This window comes from Vicia villosa, linkage group LG4 (genome assembly GCF_029867415.1).
Source record: "Vicia villosa cultivar HV-30 ecotype Madison, WI linkage group LG4, Vvil1.0, whole genome shotgun sequence".
NCBI lineage: Eukaryota > Viridiplantae > Streptophyta > Magnoliopsida > Fabales > Fabaceae > Vicia > Vicia villosa.
This window is the reverse complement of record NC_081183.1, coordinates 67,583,761-67,606,419: the sequence shown is the minus strand read 5'-3', so window position 1 is coordinate 67,606,419 and position 22,659 is coordinate 67,583,761. Positions and strand designations below refer to the sequence as shown.

Genomic DNA, 22,659 nt, shown 5'->3' with positions numbered 1-22,659 from the left:
GGCAAATTCTCATGAACCCTGATTCGAGCGTAAATTGAATAAAGCAACACAACCGATTTAATTAATTATTGGTTTTGCAACCTAATTAATTAAATCGAAGGAAAGAAAATATAATCAGGAGAAAAACATTTTTTACGATTTTTTTTTGAAGGAAAATAAAATAAATATGAATTATGAAAGATATTTAAATAAATTATTTAATTAAAATAAGTAAATAATAAATATTCAAAATAATGTAAAAGAAATAAATAATAAATATTAAGAAAATAAATATTATTATACAAATATGTGAAAGAAAGTAAATAAATAAATAGGTATTTATAAATAAAAAGACATTATAAATAATATAAATAAAATAAAAGTTTTTTTTTTAGAAAATAAATAGTTTTGATGAGTAAAAAAAAAAGAAAAAAACAAATAAAAATAAATATGTATGTGTATAAATATATAAGAAAAAAAGGATTTATGTAATTAGATATAAAAAAAAAATAAAACACTTAGCTAGTGATCTGGTGCGGCTCGCGCTGAGGGTGTATGATGCTCCTTCATATCTTGGCGCGTTGGATCTGGGTTGAGATAGTTCTGATGGCTGGATATCTGCCAGCGTACCGTGTGCATACAGGAGAGGAAGAATGCTGGATCTGAAAGAGGAGATAAACACAAAAACACGCAAAAATACATGGCCCCTACAAGGTTCGAACCGACACCCTTTCATGCTAAGACTTTGGGCCATGCTTGCTACCGCTACACCATTTTGTTTTTGCTGTTTACAACACCACTTAATAACAATATATGAAAAATCAAAATGTTAAAACAAACTCACAGAAAACGCGCCATAACTTCATCTTCTTCATTTTGAAATTGTACCCTTTTTAGCTACGAAATAGCCATGGATCTGCTACGATTTTCAGTAGTAGCAATACCTGCATATATTAAAACTCCACCAATACGCGTAGTAAACACAAACAATGACCATGGTTCGTCTTAAAATCGAATCCTGAGTACGATGGGATCGTTCATTCAGCCTAATTTTTCCTATTACGAAAGCCCCTAAATCTTAGGTCACGAACCCTAACTATGGCAGGTTCTTGGTTTCGTCAGAAAAACCTAATTAAAGCGCCCAGATTGCATGAACATATGCTAATAATCACGAATATACATTCGAAACTCATTAAACAGACACGCATATATGAATTCGACGCAAAGAGAATTTAAGACAAACCGAGGGTATGGGAGAGTGATTCCTGACGCTGCAGCCTTGGAGAACGATTTAGAAACCTTCAAGGATATCCCAGGGATGTGTTTGAATTCTCAGGATGCCTTGAATCGAGCCCTCTCCTTGAAAACGATTTTGACTTTGCTTTGAGTTTTTAAGAGTTGGTTAGGATTCCTCTGGTTGCAGAATTCGTCCAAAAAATCTCCCCTAATGCCTTGGCCAAGTTGCATACTTATAGATGAATGAATTAGGGTTGTAAAACTTGATTAAATCTTCACCAAATCAAATATTGATTTTTTGATTGAAATTGTTTTATAAATCTTTCTAAATTGGACAAATTTCAATCTTTCTCCTTCAATCCATATGAGCACGAATTTGTTATGAAATAATGCATATTTTGGTGATTGGATTTGATTGATGCAAGACTTCTAATTGAATATTTGATTTTTATTTAATTTCCCTGAATTAAAATCACTTTTAAATGATTAAAAATTCATATAAAATCAAATAAATATTTCAAAATTAGTGACATTCAGATTTGAGGCCTTGGATATCTTGGAGATCAATTTTGGGCCATAAAAAGTCGGGCTCCTTTGCAAAAAATTTCAATTTGAACCCTTTTTCTTTACATTTTTCTTCTCAAAATTGTCCAACTTTGACAAAGCATATCTCCCTTAATTTTTAAGATATGGAAGAGTTCTAGAACTTTTTAGAAACCTTAGAGAGTCCTCTAACCAGTGTCTTTGGTCTCATATCAAAATTATTTTCCATGCTCCTTATATATCCTTTTGAACAAAGTGTCTTTTTGTTGGCTTTTGAAAAGGACCTATAATGTATGAAGCCATATCTCTTAAACCATTGACCTATGAGCTTCGATTCTTGGACCATTGGATAGAGGAATGAATTCCATTTAAAATGAGCTTTGGTGGGAATTTTTCTGATGAAGTATGAATATTTGGTGAATTTTCAAAGTTTGGTTGACTTTTTCAGTTCATGCCCAAAATAGTAACTTTTGACTTTTGACTTTTCGGATCTTTCCTTGCATCATCATGATCAACCCTTGATCAAATGATGATTTTAGGGTTATGAGGAGGTTGTTGACCAAATACCTTGAACTTTGACTGTATTTGGCTTGAAATGACTGTTTTGCCCTTGAGAGTCGACTGTTGACCTAATCATGATTTGAGGGACTAAGTTTGCTCTGTTTGCCTTGAAACTTTATATGGAGATGCTTTGGGATGTTAGTGACCTTATGGAACCACCTTGAGCCATTGATTCGATGATTTTCCTCTGAATTATTCAAACCCTAGTTTAGAACTTCTGTGTGGGAGACTGTGTTTTGGAGCTTTGTCTTTTGATTTGGTTTTGTGTATGAAAAATAGCATGGGCAAATTTTGGGGTATGACAGCTGCCCCTGTTCAATTATCTTAAACCTGAAGATGTAGAGTGGTTTGCGCGCCAGTCGGTATCTGAAGGTGGAAGATGATTGAACATAAGAATACCAAGAAATTTGCCCTATTTGAAGTAGGGACTTTTGTCGGAGATGGGCTTGTGGATGCCATCTTGGTAGTTGAATTTTGCGCGTTGATCGTGTCATTACCGTTCGTAGTAAATGAATTAGATCCTTGGGAATTGATCGTGTCAGTATCGTTCGTGATACTTGAATTAGATCTTGGAAAGATGATCGTGTCTACATCGTTTGTGATGATAGAATTAGATCTGAGGAGATAATCGTGTCTTCATCGTTCGTGATGATAGAATTAGATTCTCTTGTCGTGTCAGCACCGTTCGTAGTGACTGAATTAGACTGGGAAGGCCAGTGATCGTGTCCACACCGTTCGTGATGATAGAATTAGACCTCTGATATTTGATCGTGTCAGTACCGTTCGTAGTATCTGAATTAGATCTTCTGTCGTGTCAGTACCGTTCGTAGTAGCTGAATTAGACTGAGAAGGTCAGTGACCGTGTCTACACCGTTCGTGATGATAGAATTAGATCTCTGAGAGTTGACCGTGTCAGTACCGTTCGTAGTATCTGAATTAGATCTTCTGTCGTGTCAGTACCGTTCGTAGTATCTGAATTAGACTTTGAAGGTCAGTGACCGTGTCTACACCGTTCGTGATGATAGAATTAGATCTCTGAGAGTTGACCGTGTCAGTACCGTTCGTAGTATCTGAATTAGATCTTCTGTCGTGTCAGTACTGTTCGTAGTATCTGAATTAGACTTTGAAAGTGATCGTGTCATTACCGTTCGTGGTAAATGAATTAGATCTTCGAGCGTTGATCGTGTCAGTACCATTCGTAGTAGCTGAATTAGATCTTGGAAAGTTGGAGATTTCGTTCATTTGTCGGTACCTGTATTCTGAAAAAGGTAAGATTAAATTTATGCAATGTCATGATGCATGGATTACATAATGAGTCTCTCAAAATAAATGAGAAGCTTCGTATGTTATGTATGGATTTTTATGAGGTAATGTATGCAAGGTATGAATGTGAATATGATTTATGAACTATGCTTTATGATGTAGTCTTGACTGGGAAAGTAAGTCTCTGTTTCGTTGTAGTTTTGATATCTGGTTTCGTCTTGAAGATGCTCAACTGGGGATTTATGATTTCTGCTTGGGGATGATCAGAATCTTGATGCACCCTGACTGAGGATGAGAGATATTAGTAAACCATGTTTGGAGAAGAGCAAAGTGTTGGAGAGATGATAGTATTGAAGATGTAATCTCTGTTGGGGATCTATATCTCTTGTTGGACTAGAGTATTTGAAGATGTTTTCTTATTGATTACTCTGCGGGGATGTGGTTTTGTGAACCTGGCTCTGTGGGGAGACATGGGCGTCTTGAAAGTTGCCCCCAGTATCATAGTAACTTACTACTTGATTCAGGACACGCCACTGAGTATTGATCCAGATGTTGGACTGGACTTGCATAGATTTGCCCCAGCTAGTAGGAACTTTGGAAAGATTCGCCTCGCGAGGACTTCATGAGATGTACACTATGGGCGACATGCCCCTAGTAATCATAGGCTCAAGATAATGTCCCCACGTTGATTGGGGAGTAGCTTTAGATATTCTTGGATGCATGCCCCTGATTGTTCGAGCATCTCGGAATCTTGACTTGATTGCCCCAGATTGATTGGGAAATAGTTTGAAACCCACTTGAGGTGTATGCCTTTGATTGTTTGGCTTTTGAGAGATTCTTATAATCTTGACTGGATTGCCCCAGATTGGTTGAGCAAAGCATGCCATGCCCCTTGTATACGTAGGATACATTGCTTCTCGGCGTAATCTCGTCTGTCGGGATAACTTTCAGTCATTAGTTGTACCCTGTGCAAGTTCTTTCTGATGCTAACATTTGGAATTATGTAGCAGAATATGTTTAATAATGAATTCATGAGATGCAATGCATACGTTTGTCTTGAGTTTTTGAAAAACGTTAAAACAGGAGATGTAAAGGCGTGATATTTGTAAAAACATGATATTTGTAACGATGTGATGTTTGTAAAAACGTGATATCAACTCGGCATTTGTGGTAAACCTTAAGGAGTCAGGATACCTTTGTCGTGACAGTATGCTTTCGAACTAACCATGCTTCAATTAGGACTTTCAAGGGTTGTAACGTGGCTTGGTTCACGGTTTAAGAAACAAAGGATAAAGGCTCAAGATTTGATTGTACCCACCCCTCTTCGTGATGATCTTCAGTCCTAAACTCAGTTAATTCAACTTACGCATTCAGGTTCCAAGAGACTTTTGGATTTGCACCTTCGATAATGATGATGGTTCACAAGCAGAGAGAACTTTTGAGATGGCAGTCACTTCTTCCTTTTGGTAGTCATAACATTGTGTCGTTCAGGAATTTATTGACTTCTCTTTTTTCATTTTTTGATATCCCTAACTTTTGCCTGAACTGTCTATTTTGAGCCTACAGTCAGCGGGATGCCTTGATTTTTCCCTAAGTCATTTTTTGATTTTTGACTTAGCAGGCTTTTCTTTGTGCATATATATATATTTTTTTTTTTTTTGAAAGATATTGACTGCCTTGTTTGATTGATGAACCGTCATTGTCTTTTGATTGCTTCTTCGATGCGTGCGGTTGAACGTTTGTGATTGAAACCTTTGTTGAAAGGTGTACTGAATGGTTCTCTTAAAATAGAATGCACAGCCAAATTAACGGAGAACTACCCTGCCCCAGGTTATGATCAAGGTTTTGAAATTTCAAGAAATAAAACTCCTACGCCTTAGGCTCAAAGGGGTTGACGAGGGATTAGCATCCTTATATCTCCACTGTTTAGGAATTGAACAAATGCCTGTACATCGTCAGCATAGTCCACTCGAAAGCATACTGTATGAGGTTGCGGTATTGTTTTCGTCATCCTCCCTTAAAAGGCTTACAACTTAGCAGGAGTTGAATATCACAAAACACATGCAGAGTAAAGACATAATTTAAAATGAGTGATAACGAAATAATTTATTCAAGACAAACATATGCAATGCACTGACGATGACTATTAAAACAGATAATGTCTATCATAATTCGAATGAAAAGAAATTGCAAATTAAAGTAAATCTAATGATCTAAAAAGCGCATCCTTCTAAACATTAATCAATCTTATCGTGACTAGGAATGGGAGTGGTGATCACCACATGAGTCTTGGGATGAGGGAACTCAATTTCACCAGCATCGATCATATCTTGAATCTTGTTCCTCAATGTCCAGCAATTGTCGGTGTCATGTCCAGGACTATTAGAGTGATATGCACACCTCGTATTAGGATTATAACGAGAAGAAGAAGTACTAGGGTTCCTCGGAGGGTCCTTCAAAGTAATCAACTTTGACTTCAACAAGTGTCGTAATGCTTGAGCCAACGTCATATTGATCTTTGTGAACTGACGCCTAGGTGCATTTGACTTGCGTCTTTGTTGTGGAACTGGTGTAGAGATCAGAGTTGTCCCCACAGATTGGTTGGGTTCATTGTGACCTTTCCGATTGTTCCCAGCATTAGCCATATGAGGTTCCTCAGGTGAGCTGAAATCAATGATCTTATCATCAATGAGGTCTTGGATCTTATTCTTCAATAGCCAGCAATCGTTAGTGTCATGTCCGATGCTGTCGGAGTGGTAAGCACATCTTGCATTAGGATTATACTGATGAGACGAAATGTTAGGATTCCGAGGAGGATCCCTCAAAGTCATTAGCCCTTTCCTCAGCATCTGTTGCAACGCTTCAGCCAAAGTCATGTTGATCTTTGTGAATTGTCTTTTAGGCGCGTTATGCTTATGTTGTGGTTGTGATGCTGATGTGGAGATCAGAGCTTCCCCAACTTGTTGTTTACACATGGTATTAGCCATGTAAGGCCCCCCAGTTGAATTGAAGTCAATGATCTTGTTGTCAATTAAGTCTTGGATCTTATGCTTCAATGGTCCACAATCCTCTGTGTCATGGCCAGGGCTATTCGAATGATAAGCACATCTCGCATGGTACTTATACCCAGGAGCAGGATTTGTAGGGGTTGAATATGAAGGTAATAAGGTTATCAAATTCTGGTTGAGCAGTTGTTGCAGAACTTGAGACATCGGCATGTGCAACGGAGTGAATGATCGCTTAGGTTTGGATTTCCATTTATCTTGCACACCTTGCTCCCTTTGTTGGTCCTTCTCCTTCTCGGACAGAAGTGCCTTTAATTCTTCTTGCCCCTTGGCTAAGTGAAAGATTATTTTCTGGAACTGGTTATTCTGAGCCTGAAGATTTTTGACAGATTGTTCGAGATCCATCTTTCTTACTGAAATAAACAGCGGAAAGATGAGGTATTGGCTTTTATGAAACCTGTGATGTAATGTTTATGAATGATATGATTATGCATATGCAATGTTTTCAAGGAATTGAAAGAATTTTAACTCGTGTTGAAACAAAGAAAAAACATTATTTATTAATTAAATTGTAAGGTCATAACCCCAAAAGTTACATTAAAATAAAAGAAATTAATAATAAATAAAAACACTAAATTCCAGGATTTTTGTCTTCCTGACGACGCTTCCTCTTTAGGACCCGGACTTCTTCCTTGTGTGCCTTGATCATTTCCTCTCTTTCTTGAACAAGCCTAGAAATTTCGTTTTCCCATGAATTAATCTGATCTGGAGAAACAAAATCTTCAATCTTCCATTTGCGGGAAAAGTAATCAAGTAAAGTCTCTCGCTTTTTGGCATCTTGTACTAACACCTCTTTTTCAGCTTCCACTTTTAGTAAGCGTCTCTCAAAGTCTTCCCTTTCCCTTTTCAGTCGGTTAACAGTTGCAACCAGGTCTTCATTTGGAGCAGGAATATATGGCTCAAATGCAATTGGGGCAGCAGGAGGAGCTACCCTTGGAACTATGGGCGTATCAGATGGATAAGGCATCCCAAATTCCATAACTCGATCATAAACCCATTGGAAATATGGATCCCATGGCATATAATTTCTCCTTCCTATATCCTTTGCGCCAACTTTCTTTACTTTCATCCAAGCTTTGATGAAAAGGTCTCTCTTCTTCTCTTTGTCGGAATCATAATGGAAATATTCTGCACTAAGATACAAAGAACGCGGTTTGTCCTTCAAGGCAAAGCCAAACTGATGTCGAGCTAGAATGGGATTATAAGATATTCCTCCACGAACACCAAGAAGAGGTATATTAGGGAAATCTCCACAACTATCAAATAGCAAGGTTCCCTCGAACTTCTTTTGGTACCATAGGATGTCGTCGAAAGAAAGCTTCATAATTCTCTGAGCCCAAGTTAATCCTTCTTCATTCTTTCTTACGGAGAGAGGTAAGTGCGAAATAAACCACTTATGCAATAGAGAAGCACATCCTAGGACACAACCTTTCCTTTTTGATACTCGGAAATGAATAGAATGTAGTAAGTCACCAAGTAAAGTAGGAACCGGATTCTTGCTAAGGAATATATTGATAGCAGCCACATCAACAATTTTGTCATAATGGAAAAACAAAACTTGTCCATAAATTAAGAGAGACAACACAGCTTCCAAGGCATCCATACTTGAAGCTTTAGCAAGAATCTCCGCTTTTTCGTAGAGGAAATCAAGGGGTAATCCAGAATACTCTTTCTTACTAATCCAAACCTTCTCAATTTCTGATCTTGGCAAGTGCAGGGCAGCAGCAATGACTTCCAACTTAGGCTCTTCTTCTTTACCAGTATAAGGAATTTTATTAAGCACAGGAAGTCCAAGCAAGTAGGAGAATTCTTCCAAGGATGGTACTAACTGAAAATCTCTATAAGTGAAGCAATGTAGTAACGGATCATAGAATTGAACCACGGTGTTGAGGAGAACTTCATCCACATTAGTTCGTACCAAACTTATGAGTGTATTGAGAGAATCACTGAATTTGAGAGAACCATAGATGTTGTCGCAGAAAATCTTCAATTGCGTTGGCACTTTCTTGAAATTGAGGAAGAATGGTTTACGGTCTTTTGTTTCCATATTCAAACAACCTACAAAACAACATACGGTTAAGAAACCTCCAATTCCTTGAAATGGGTTAGTTATGCCATGTATGAATGATGCATGTATGCATGATGCACATACACAAGTAAATCCACACAAATCACACAATTTTTGGATTAAGGCTTGCGTGGAGTTTGATCAAGTGTCCTTCCCAAGGGTATTTCTACGGATAAGGAAATTTCAGCAACGGGTTCTACCAAGTGACTCAGAATTGTCGACCCTCCTAAAGCACCCTCGAACATGATACATACATACCATGCAATGATACTTTGAGAAAGAGCCTATCTGAGCTGTAGTATCGGGTAGCGACTATGCTCTCAACATACATCAAGAGTAGTCCCCCCACTACGTTCCTAAAAGTCAGGATGGGTTAAAGGTAACTAAAGGTCCTTGAGCTCCGACTCACCCACAGGTATCCACACGAACCTCCCTCATACAAGAGAAGCATGTAAACACCTATAGAGGCCTAACTCAAGCGTGAACTCTCATATTGACCAATCCTCCACATACATGAAGGAGGTCGCCATGACTATGCCACTTCCTATCTTAGATGTACTTGAATCCGGGAATAGGATTCGTCCTTCAGTTAATTCCCAAAATGCCCCTGAAAAATAAAACAAACAAAGCAAACAATAGAAAACATTTAAAATGAATCCTAAACTTTTAAGGTAACCCCTCTTAATCAAAATCACATCCCCAGCAGAGTCGCCAGTTCTGTAACACGGTGAACTGACTTTTTATCAATCGAAAATGTCGCGGTTAAGCAAGAGTCGCCACCGACTTTTATTTTATCCAAACAAATTCAGAAAGGCAAAAAGAAACAGAAAAAAACCTTTTAAGAAATCTGAGTTCGGGGGGTAATTTATGCAAAGGGAAGGTGTAAGGCACCCTTTGCATCCATGGTTTTCCATGGGCTCTTAATTGCTTTGCTTGCTCATTTGTTTAGAAAATGTAGATGAAAGAGATAGGGACTTTAGCTTGTGAATAAGCGTTGCCCTCTTGAAAAATTATGAGAAAGAATATAATAAAAAGGTTTGAGCATTGCAAGGCAATTAGGGGCAATTACCTTAAACTCAGATGATAGGTCTCTTTTTGCCTTTCAGAATGAAAGGGCCTATCCTTGCCATAAGAGGGCAGGAAGCCTTTCGTTTGGAGGTTGAAGGGTCATCGAAGCATCCTTTGCCATAAGACTGTCCCATGCCATAGAAGGGCAGGTAGTCTAAGGCAAGGATCAGAATAAGCCATTTCGTAGGCAGCCAGAAGATACCTCAGCCTTTTTCCGTAGGCAACTTCCGAGGGTCGAGGTCATATTGCGTATCGAAGGCAGCATCATTTAGGGTCGTATGACCTTTAGTATTCGAGGCAGCATGGCTGAGGTATCTTCGAATTCGAGGGACGTGGCTTATTCTGCAAAAACACAAAGGCAACAGGCAACAAAGGCAACAAGGCAACAAGGCAACAAGGCAACAGAGAGGTTACCCAAAAGGGTGCGTGTGTGCAACAATCATGTGATTATATTCAGATATTATCTTTTAATTAGTTATTCTAATTCAGTTTAAGGCTTGCACTCCCTAAGATTACTAACCACGCAATATATAATAATATAAAGCAATAATGGGGGCGGGAAATTGTAACCAGTGGATCCCTTATCAGGGTTTGACACAAGTAATAATAATAAAAAGCATAAAATAAAATGAGGTTCAGGGTTACCAATGACGTAGCTTCGGCATTTGACAAACCCTGAAAGAAAGAAAAATGGCAAACCAAAAGAGGGTGAGTGCATTATCGGTTCGAAGGCAAAAGAACTAACCCTAAAATAAAAGGATAAATATTGTAAGGCTAAATAAATAAATAAAGAAAAATAGATACTTAGCTTTGCATTTGATCTGATATGATTGGCGGGAAGTCTCGGGGTTAACCCTGAAAAGGCAAAGGCAGAAGAGAATGAAGGCAAGGCAAAACCTGATTATTTAAAAGGAAACAAAATAGATTTTAAATTAAATAGGGTACTTAACTTTGAATCTTGATCGGACGCGTAGTCGGAAGAAACCTGAAAATAACCCTGAAAAAGACACACACAAAAAATGTTTTTAGTGTAGGGCAAATTCTCATGAACCCTGATTCGAGCGTAAATTGAATAAAGCAACACAACCGATTTAATTAATTATTGGTTTTGCAACCTAATTAATTAAATCGAAGGAAAGAAAATATAATCAGGAGAAAAACATTTTTTACGATTTTTTTTTGAAGGAAAATAAAATAAATATGAATTATGAAAGATATTTAAATAAATTATTTAATTAAAATAAGTAAATAATAAATATTCAAAATAATGTAAAAGAAATAAATAATAAATATTAAGAAAATAAATATTATTATACAAATATGTGAAAGAAAGTAAATAAATAAATAGGTATTTATAAATAAAAAGACATTATAAATAATATAAATAAAATAAAAGTTTTTTTTTTAGAAAATAAATAGTTTTGATGAGTAAAAAAAAAAGAAAAAAACAAATAAAAATAAATATGTGTATAAATATATAAGAAAAAAAGGATTTATGTAATTAGATATAAAAAAAAATTAAAACACTTAGCTAGTGATCTGGTGCGGCTCGCGCTGAGGGTGTATGATGCTCCTTCATATCTTGGCGCGTTGGATCTGGGTTGAGATAGTTCTGATGGCTGGATATCTGCCAGCGTACCGTGTGCATACAGGAGAGGAAGAATGCTGGATCTGAAAGAGGAGATAAACACAAAAACACGCAAAAATACATGGCCCCTACAAGGTTCGAACCGACACCCTTTCATGCTAAGACTTTGGGCCATGCTTGCTACCGCTACACCATTTTGTTTTTGCTGTTTACAACACCACTTAATAACAATATATGAAAAATCAAACTGTTAAAACAAACTCACAGAAAACGCGCCATAACTTCATCTTCTTCATTTTGAAATTGTACCCTTTTTAGCTACGAAATAGCCATGGATCTGCTACGATTTTCAGTAGTAGCAATACCTGCATATATTAAAACTCCACCAATACGCGTAGTAAACACAAACAATGACCATGGTTCGTCTTAAAATCGAATCCTGAGTACGATGGGATCGTTCATTCAGCCTAATTTTTCCTATTACGAAAGCCCCTAAATCTTAGGTCACGAACCCTAACTATGGCAGGTTCTTGGTTTCGTCAGAAAAACCTAATTAAAGCGCCCAGATTGCATGAACATATGCTAATAATCACGAATATACATTCGAAACTCATTAAACAGACACGCATATATGAATTCGACGCAAAGAGAATTTAAGACAAACCGAGGGTATGGGAGAGTGATTCCTGACGCTGCAGCCTTGGAGAACGATTTAGAAACCTTCAAGGATATCCCAGGGATGTGTTTGAATTCTCAGGATGCCTTGAATCGAGCCCTCTCCTTGAAAACGATTTTGACTTTGCTTTGAGTTTTTAAGAGTTGGTTAGGATTCCTCTGGTTGCAGAATTCGTCCAAAAAATCTCCCCTAATGCCTTGGCCAAGTTGCATACTTATAGATGAATGAATTAGGGTTGTAAAACTTGATTAAATCTTCACCAAATCAAATATTGATTTTTTGATTGAAATTGTTTTATAAATCTTTCTAAATTGGACAAATTTCAATCTTTCTCCTTCAATCCATATGAGCACGAATTTGTTATGAAATAATGCATATTTTGGTGATTGGATTTGATTGATGCAAGACTTCTAATTGAATATTTGATTTTTATTTAATTTCCCTGAATTAAAATCACTTTTAAATGATTAAAAATTCATATAAAATCAAATAAATATTTCAAAATTAGTGACATTCAGATTTGAGGCCTTGGATATCTTGGAGATCAATTTTGGGCCATAAAAAGTCGGGCTCCTTTGCAAAAAATTTCAATTTGAACCCTTTTTCTTTACATTTTTCTTCTCAAAATTGTCCAACTTTGACAAAGCATATCTCCCTTAATTTTTAAGATATGGAAGAGTTCTAGAACTTTTTAGAAACCTTAGAGAGTCCTCTAACCAGTGTCTTTGGTCTCATATCAAAATTATTTTCCATGCTCCTTATATATCCTTTTGAACAAAGTGTCTTTTTGTTGGCTTTTGAAAAGGACCTATAATGTATGAAGCCATATCTCTTAAACCATTGACCTATGAGCTTCGATTCTTGGACCATTGGATAGAGGAATGAATTCCCTTTAAAATGAGCTTTGGTGGGAATTTTTCTGATGAAGTATGAATATTTGGTGAATTTTCAAAGTTTGGTTGACTTTTTCAGTTCATGCCCAAAATAGTAACTTTTGACTTTTGACTTTTCGGATCTTTCCTTGCATCATCATGATCAACCCTTGATCAAATGATGATTTTAGGGTTATGAGGAGGTTGTTGACCAAATATCTTGAACTTTGACTGTATTTGGCTTGAAATGACTGTTTTGCCCTTGAGAGTCGACTATTGACCTAATCATGATTTGAGGGACTAAGTTTGCTCTGTTTGCCTTGAAACTTTATATGGAGATGCTTTGGGATGTTAGTGACCTTATGGAACCACCTTGAGCCATTGATTCGATGATTTTCCTCTGAATTATTCAAACCCTAGTTTAGAACTTCTGTGTGGGAGACTGTGTTTTGGAGCTTTGTCTTTTGATTTGGTTTTGTGTATGAAAAATAGCATGGGCAAATTTTGGGGTATGACAGTCATAAGAAAAACATACATCAAGTTATACCACAACATAGTTATGTCAAATCATCGCAAAAAGCATACTTCATATGTTAACACAACATAGTTCATCACTTAACTCTAATAAACATAATAGGAGACTATATCCTATGAATAATTTTATTGCATCATGGTATAGTTCATTGCGTTAGCTTTCTAACGCTTCGAGCGGCGCATAAAACAGAGTTACGGATCAAAAGTTATGGCCTTTACAAAAATCTGCCAAAAATGGAAATCTGTGGGTCGATGCAAAGGATTCAACGCATGGATGCTTTCTACCCCCTCAGGTTATCTCAGGTCGACTCACAGAATTCATGGGTCGACGCATGGATGCTTTCTACCCCCCTCGGGTTAGCTCAGGTCGACTCATGAGTCGACGCAAAGGATTCTAGGTCGACTCACATAATTCATGGGTCGACGCATGCTGAAGGAAAGTGGATTTTCTACCTTTTGTGTTGCTCAGGTCGACCTATGCTTCTGTATAGGTCGACTCATGATGCGTGAAAACTCATAAATCGCCATTTTTCTTCCATAATCCCCCTCATACAACACCCATTAACCCATACACCATTTATGCATAAATTAAAAGCAAATTACCACACATGTAAGGTTACTAAACATATTTCTAATCATGGGTTTATACACAAACATCAACAACATGATTCATTGCACAATTTCATGGATTTTATCATAAACCCTAACAATTTCAAACTCACACATCCACAGAGAATAACATACAATTTTTAACCCGCCATAAACATCATCATGTCAACCCTTAGAGAGTAAGAACCCCATCCTTACCTTAGCAAAAGCTTCACCTTCTTCAATGGAGTCTTTCATCTTCATGCCATAGCTTTCCTCTTTCTTCCCTTCTTTCTCTTCTTTCTCTTCTTTCTCCAAATGAGAGTTATGTCTCTAAAACCCTAACTCTCTTACTATCTCTCTTTTCTTAATTGGGCTTAACCCACAATCCAATCTCATTGTTTTATATTTCTTCCACTTAAGCCCAATGCATAACATTCCTCTAATTACTCAATTAAGCCAAATAACACATAAATAAATAATCACATAATATAACGAATATTATTCTCAATAATATTCCACAACTACAATTGCTTCACTTAATTAATATCAACTCACAATTGGATTTCTCCGACTAATCCGACCACAACTTAACTACTCGAATCAACACATTAATTCAATTACGCCTTTAAAATAATATCGATAAATTCCGACTTCGACTAATTCCAACGAATAAATCTTTAATTAATTTAATTAAATAATTAATTAAAATCGGGGCGTTACAACTCTCTCCCACTTAGAATATTTACGTCCTCGAAAATCTATGCGACCTAACCATCCTTAACTTCGCTTCCAACTCTCCGATTCTCAGTTGCGATTGACAACACATCGACTATCAAAACAACTCAATCTGACTTAAATCCAACGTCAATTATTCGACATCTCTACGACATACTAGTAAACAACTTACCAACAACTTCACAAACCTCCTAACTTACCAACACTCAAAGCAACAACAATAACACGCCTAAATGTGGAGATACAATTTTACTTCATTAACTTAGCAACCAAATCATCATTGCTCAAAAACACCTTGACATATCAATTATTAAGATAGTATCTATCACACCCTTCTACTTGGATATACAACATCACATTATTCTCTTAACAATACTTGCACCATCAGAACACATTCGCAACTTTATTCTCATAATTATGCATGCCAATCTTCAACAAGTTTATTAGTTAGTCGCAACTTTATTCTCATAATTATGACCACATTATATAATTTGCAAAATTTTATTGGTTGTTTTTATTATTTAGATTTTTATTTTTATTTTAATTTTTTTTGTCTATAAACAAAGATTTAATTCATTGGATATGGACACAAAAAAATTCGACATTTTTCTCCCTACTTAAATTCAACAATTTTAGTTTCCAATAAATTCTTGTTTGTAGTACTAAACATCTTTTTAGTGAAATGATCCCAACAATATCCCTTTTAACATTTAAAATTCTATTTTACTGCGTTTCATTTTAAATTTTGTAACTTTATTTGTTTTAATAATACACAATTAAAAAAATAAAATTCAAATAAATTGTTAAAATAGAAAAAAAATTAAAATAAATTTAAATCACTTTTAATTATTTTAAAATAATTTCATTCAATAATTATTAATACTAGTAGATATACCCGTGCGAGGCACGGATTAAAATTTATTTAAGCAAAAAAAATATTTTAGAAATAATTATAAAATATTAAAATTTATTTAAGTAAAAAAATATTTTATAAATTTTTTGGCAGTATTTATAAAATGTTAAAAAATTATAAATATGTCATCGTTATTAAAATAATGTTTTGTTCTCATTTTAAACTTTTTATTTTGCTAGGATATAGAGTCTGTTTGGTAAAAATAGCAATTGAGTGATAAGCTAGCTGATAGCTTATAGCTTATAACTGATGGCTGATGAATGATGACTTATAGCTTATAGCAGATGGTTGAGACTGATAGCTTATAAACTCATTAAAGTGTTTGATAAAATTAGCGGTTCAATTAACTTATAAATGTAAAATGACATTAAAGATATTTAATATATAATTATTTTATTTTAAATTAAAATAAATTATAAGGGTTAACAATGGATTTTAATAGAAATAATAAGGATAAAAAAGGAAGAAAAAGTAATAAGCTAAAAGACATAAGCTAAAACGCTATTTGAAATAGCGTCTGAAAAATAAGCTATAAGCTCGTGATGAAAAGATCGTTATCAAACGGGTCTAAATTATCATATGAGCTTATAAGACATAAGCTATAAGCTTGAATATATGTCTTATCAAACAGAGCCATAATGTATACAATGAACAACTTGTTCTTTTGTTATATGTTTGTAAATCTTTTTTAATATGAGGAAAAGAGTATTTTATTTTCATTAATAATTTTTAGGTCCATTTAATTAAATGAAATATTCTAAAAGAAAAAATAAGAATCATGAAAAATATGCAATATTTCAAACACATTGAATACATTTCTACTAATAAAAGATTGAAGTGCATTTCAATTCATTATATTCAAAAGAATACTTACAAACTTGATGTTGATTAAGTTTTATTAATAGTCAATTATCATTATTATTATTATTGGTTTGTTATTTTATTGGTAGTCAATTATCATTATTAATTTGTTATTTTATTAGTAGTCAAATATCATGATCAAATTTTATTATAGGCAGGCCATTAAGTTATTGTTCCATTCCTTAGTATTTATTTTCTTTTTATTGTTATAATTTAATAAAAATTTATTATAAATCTGGCACAATCAATTGTTATTACCGCATTAAATACTTTCTGTGTCTTACCAAACTTCCAATTTTTTTTTCAATCCATCATATCATTATTTTTCTTAAGTACACTTAAAAATAAAATTAACTAATTTAATGTTTCAAAGCACTATGAATATTGATTTCAAATATGAATATTAACTTTACAAAGCAATTATGCGCAAAATATTTAAATCATTTATAAAAGTATTTAAATCATTATTCCATTTTTTTTCTGTATATAAAAATAATACTATTTATAAAAATATTTAGGTTAATTATAGCTTGTTTTCTTTTATTTTAATTTCTCCATATTACATGTATGATTATTTGCATGATATTTGTTATATTTAGTAGATTAAACATATATTTTAACTATCTTATAATATTATTAAATAAAAATTTTAAAATTAAATTAACTATTTAGTATAGAAAATAAATTCTATAAAATAATATCAAAATAGTATTTAATTACACCATGACCTTTTAATTACATTTATACCGAAAATATGACATAATTTATTAATATTTTAAATTTTGTATGCATGTATAAACAACACATATGTAAAAATATTTTTTATTGAATACTAAAAGTAAGTCAGGTAATGATAAATTATATTATAAACTATAATTATTAAATATCTATTCAAATAAAAGGTTCGAAAAACATAAATATGATTTTGCATGACTCTTTTTATTCAATGATTATTATTTATTTCTCTTTTAAAATATTTTGTGCCTATTAAAATATGCATAGATGTTTATTAATGAAATGAATGTCTGGTTACACAATATTCCCACAACTGTGTAATCGATAGTTTGAGATTTATTAATTTTTAACTTTATTATCTCAAACTTTTCTAACTTTCCTAGAGGTTACCTTTTAATAAAAATAGTTTATTTTGCATAGATCATGTATTGTTTTTTACAAATTTTTTAATTAATTATTTTATAATATTATCATACTAAAAATTATAAAAAAAATGTTATAATGTTAAAAAAAATTAGTGTGATATCAATAAATTAATATTTCATATTAATTCTTTTAAAAGTAGTTATATAAATCAATTTTGTTAAATACACCTTTCTTAATTATTAATTATAATTTAAAGTTCATGAATGTTTAGTCCGATTGTTTTTCTTTTTTAAATTGTTATGATATTATTACACTATAGTATAATATTTATAACAGTCTTTATTAATAAAATTTATCCGTTCCTAATTAATACACTTAAAATCACAATACTTACACTATATAACTCATAATTAGTACATTTGAAAGTGTATCTATGTGACTTATTATCATACTTGTTTTTTTTTTTTTTGACGAAATCATGGTTGAGATATCCTAACAATTAGAAATTTTAGAGAAATAAGAATACTTGTATCAGTGTGGTAATAAAATAAACATTTTTATCTTTCTGTGAGTGATATGCTTCTCATGGACCATCCATTACATAATCATGTGCATCCCCTTGCTCTAGTTATCTTAGTTTCTCTCTGCAAGAATTAAGTTGACATGTTAATCTACCAAGCTATCAACAACAAAAGTTTAAAACATCCTAACATGAACAACACTAATTCTATCAAATTGATCCTTATAAATACACAAGGAAAATATGTTTTGTACTATAAATCTAGAACTTGGACTCTACAATATTTTAAGACTCTAAAAAACAATCAGGATCAACACAAGCTTTGTTGCCATCCATTTGGTTTTGTAGAGGCTAATGAGTTTCCATTTTGTGTTGGCTCTGTGTAGCTCCATTAAGTTCCTACGTAAAAAAAAATTATATAGGCTTTATAGGTGTAAAGGCTCAAGCACAAACTACTAAGCCAACTTGAATAACTAATTGATTACCAAACTCTTACCAGAATATAGAATCATCTACAGAAAACTAAGGGTTAATTTATATTCCTTCAACTACTTCTAAGTTAGTGTGATGATAACATGAAAGCCAAGCTGAGAGGTAAACCAGGTGAATAAGGCTTTTGCTAATTGACATTTGCAAGAACAGATTGTCAATTATTTCAACTTCAAGATGAAACCACCATTTGCTTGAAATATTATATGATCCAATTTTTTAAACAAAGTAAAGTTATATTGTATCATATTTCAATCAGCATAAGATATGTTTTTCATACTCAAATAATTGCTCCCCATTTTCAAAAAAATTGGTTTGGAATCCTGCATAAGAAATCAAACTCATTAACCATTTATAGATTAACTCCCATATATTTATTGAGGAATCATGAGCATAAACGAACTTGCCTGCCAAATTCCATTGTAGAAATAGTTCAAGTATTAAATCAAACACATCGAAAAACAAAATATGCAAAATGCTTACGAATTTTATGATTAGAACAAAAAAATCATATCATGATAGCTAGAACCAAAGCAGTAGCAAAAAGCAGTCCAACAAATCCTTCATAAAATCCAACCGTCGTAGCAAGAACATATAGCTGAATGTGAAGACAACATTCCATCAGATCCAATCAATTGTTTTTGATCATATTTCCTTTCCTTATACCTACAAAAAAAATTAATCAATATGCAATTGTTTCGGATTATTGAATTAGGAACAATCAGAATGAAGAATCACCAAAAACTATTTTTGTTAACAGAGAAAGCAAAACCCATTCAAATTAAACCCTAAAGATGATATTTTTCACAACAAAACAATAGAAAAACAAATATAACAACACAAATTAAGCAAAACTCATTTCAAACTAAATAGAAAAAGGCAATATTTTTCAACACAAAAACGATCAAAAAGTTACCTTTTGGAAGAATCGAAAAAGCAATCCCTCCTTATCAGAAGGAGTGTGATTGAAAATCGATGAAATTGTTCCTATTTATATATGTTAAAGCAATATAATTTGATATAGAATACCTAGAAAATTGGAGTCAAGATTCCATTGTAAAATATGAATTGGGAGAAGAAATTAATGATGAGATGAATAGGAACGGGAAAAGAGAAAATAGATTGGGAAAAGAGAAGAGATTTGCAACACAATATGGATTGGAAGAAGAGAGAATTGAATTCAAAGGGTAGATTTCCAGACATTATAGTTGAAGCGGCGCCGAATTGGTTTATTGGAACGCGATGCGTTTGGAATCTTATATGAAGGGTTTTCAGTCATTATTTGTTGGGTTATTTATTTATGAGAAAAAAATATTGAATATTAAATACAGATATTGGAAAGCGTAGAATTGTATCAAAAATATTGAATATTGAATACAAATATTTGAAAGTATAAAAGTGTATCAAAAATCATTAATTGCTAAGGAATTATTAATTATTGAGTTGTTAAGAATTAATAAATTAAAATATTTAAAAATAATTACAGACAAATATAGTTTACTATTAATAGGATATTTTAAAATAGCAAGGCATTTAAAAATTGGACACTTGGCAAACTTGCCAAAATACTCATCTTACTTTATTATATTTTATTATTTTATTATATAATCACAAAAAACAAAATATAAAAGTAAAAATATAAAATAAAAGTGATAAAGTAGGGTAATGAGTTAAATAAGTGTTGAATTATTAAATAAAAGAGAGAAGATGATGTGGAGTATAAAAAGTGAAAAAGAAAATGCTGCAGCTTTAGAGGGAGTGTAAAAAATGAAAAACAAAGTGTAAAAAATGAAAAACAAAGTGCTGCAGATGATCTGGTTAGTGCGAGTCGGCTTCTGGTTAGTGCGAGTCGGCTTTGAAATTTAGAGTTTCATTTCAATTCTAGTTTGGAATCACCATGGTGAAGATGATTGGAGAGTGTAGCCAGGTTAATAATCAAGCAAAAATGCAGGCGGACAGCTCTAGCATCTGTATTTTATGATGTCATGTCGTGTTCAAGTGCTGGAGCTTTGATATACATTTAAATATAGGATATAAACACACAGAACAAATTTGAAGGTGTGCGTAACCCCAATTCAATTAATTTTGGAAAGGGGCTTTAAACACCACGCAATCAATATAAGGAGTTAGCTTAGCAAAAGCAATCATGATATAAATTATGCTCTGCAAAGTACTCCCTCCGTCTCATAATAAATGTCCTATTTGAGCAATGCGCGGTTTTTAAGAAAATGATTGGATGTGTTGGTTTTAGTAAAAAGGTTAATATCATTTACTAGAATACCCCTATTAATAGTAGTTGAATAACGTGAAAGTTAATAAATAGGGGTATAATAGTGGAAAAATAATAATGATTGATGCATTGAAATTGTAAATGGACAATTAATTTGAGACAAGGAAAAAATGCAAATGGGACACTTATTATGAGACGGAGGGAGTATGCTTATTACTCCATTATACTCAAATTACCCATTTTAAGGAACATTTGTAAACGCAATGACACTAACATAACACAATGATTAAAATGAAATAACAAAATGCAATATATGAAAATTTTAATAGTTAAATAAAATTGATAGCAGAACGAAGTGGTTGCTCATATTCTATGGGTGTAAAGTGTCTGTCATGCCAATAGACATTCAGTACGAGGAATTTTTATAATCATCACAACCACCACTCTCACTCTTATTCTTACGTTACTCTAAACGTTCATTAACATATAAAAGTAATTCACTATTAAACATAATACATAGTAATTGATTACAAGTAATTTGCAAAACAATTAAAACTTAGAAAGTTTGAATACATATTCAAAACAAATGTGGTGCTGATATTTAACTCCAAACTCGTGGGATACAAAAGATGAAGCTGATAGACAACAAAAAATATTTGAGTTTATTCAGACTCTTGATCCAATTCACAGAAGAAAAAAAGAGTACAGTTCTTGAAAAACTCAATACTAAATCACAATAACAGTTGATGCAAACACAATAAAAGAACAAATTGAAAAGGCTCAGAATATATATTACAGCTCTATCAATCACGATTTTTCAGAAGCAGAACTGGCTTAAAGCTGAATAAATTATCATCACAGCCAAATATCACTAAAAGAATAACAAAAAATAAACGGGAATACAAATTATAAGATGGCTCATATCAAGAAATTCAACCAATTATTCCGATATACTTCATACAGAAAACTCAGAAGCGCGGATAATATGTAATCATAGCCATATTTGTATAATACATAAGAGATGTGGCGAATTATTTTAGAGGCATGAACATTGAGAGGTTAAAGCACCACGTGAAAACCGCCGGAAATTCAATTTACGCCTCTATGACTAGCTTTGATTTTCATGGAATATATACAAAAACAAGCTAAAGGTGTAGTAAGGCAAGATCAAATAAAGATAAACAACAACTACATCTAAACTGAAATTTTCTAGATCTATAAATGCCAGTAAAGAATGATAAATGTATGATGAAATGCAGAGGTTGAATGTGAGAGTAAGGACGATGCCTATTCATTTATATAGCCGCGTCAAACCCTACAAACCCGAGGTTCAAGGGCCAACATAGAATGGGTCTAGCAGAATTGGTCAAAAGCCCATTTGGAGGAACAACTACTTCCTGCTATTCCTATTTTGCTTAATTTTCGAAGAAAATTATTTTAATACAAGAAAAAAATCTACTAAATCTCTTTAAAATTTTATATAAACACAAAATTGTTTATATTTTTCATAATCCCTAAATTATAAGAGTAGTATTCAGCATTTTGGGCTCCAGTAGTAAAGGAGCTCTTGCTAAGGACGTAATCCAGAGAATATCAGGTTCGATTCCTAGGTAGGAACAATGCTTGGCCATGACACATACCTCTCGGCACAAACTCTAGATTACTAGGGCTCCTTTTTCCAGGGAATCAGAGTGCAAAAAGCCAACAAAAAAACTCATATTAGTCATTAATTTGATTAGAGTATTATTACTGGATGTCTGGATCAC

At 33.4% G+C, this 22,659-nt stretch overlaps 1 protein-coding gene, 1 long non-coding RNA gene and 4 other non-coding genes across 7 annotated transcripts; all 6 read right to left on the bottom strand.

The window, feature by feature from the left end:
* Nucleotides 1–7,218: 7,218 nt before the first annotated feature.
* Nucleotides 7,219–8,694, bottom strand: LOC131597325 (uncharacterized). The gene is made up of 3 exons (XM_058870029.1): nucleotides 8,566–8,694; nucleotides 8,137–8,475; nucleotides 7,219–8,004 (listed from the first exon to the last, which is right to left on the bottom strand). The coding sequence occupies exons 1-3, from the start codon at nucleotides 8,692–8,694 to the stop codon at nucleotides 7,219–7,221; spliced, it is 1,254 nt and encodes a 417-aa protein (XP_058726012.1).
* A 9,466-nt stretch (nucleotides 8,695–18,160) lies between these two features.
* Nucleotides 18,161–22,142, bottom strand: LOC131594877 (uncharacterized). 2 transcript variants are annotated; one of them, XR_009281583.1, is made up of 2 exons: nucleotides 19,580–22,142; nucleotides 18,161–19,329 (listed from the first exon to the last, which is right to left on the bottom strand). It is a non-coding gene; the product is annotated as an uncharacterized LOC131594877 (long non-coding RNA). The 2 variants fall into 2 exon arrangements; XR_009281584.1 differs by having other exon boundaries at nucleotides 19,693–22,142.
* On the bottom strand, nucleotides 21,251–21,334 carry LOC131600931 (small nucleolar RNA snoR8a). The gene has a single exon (XR_009283533.1). It is a non-coding gene; the product is annotated as a small nucleolar RNA snoR8a (small nucleolar RNA).
* Nucleotides 21,478–21,586, bottom strand: LOC131600922 (small nucleolar RNA snoR97). The gene has a single exon (XR_009283524.1). It is a non-coding gene; the product is annotated as a small nucleolar RNA snoR97 (small nucleolar RNA).
* LOC131600889 (small nucleolar RNA Z223) lies at nucleotides 21,667–21,760 on the bottom strand. Its single transcript, XR_009283491.1, has one exon. It is a non-coding gene; the product is annotated as a small nucleolar RNA Z223 (small nucleolar RNA).
* LOC131600938 (small nucleolar RNA U36a) lies at nucleotides 21,808–21,893 on the bottom strand. Its single transcript, XR_009283540.1, has one exon. It is a non-coding gene; the product is annotated as a small nucleolar RNA U36a (small nucleolar RNA).
* Nucleotides 22,143–22,659: the final 517 nt, after the last annotated feature.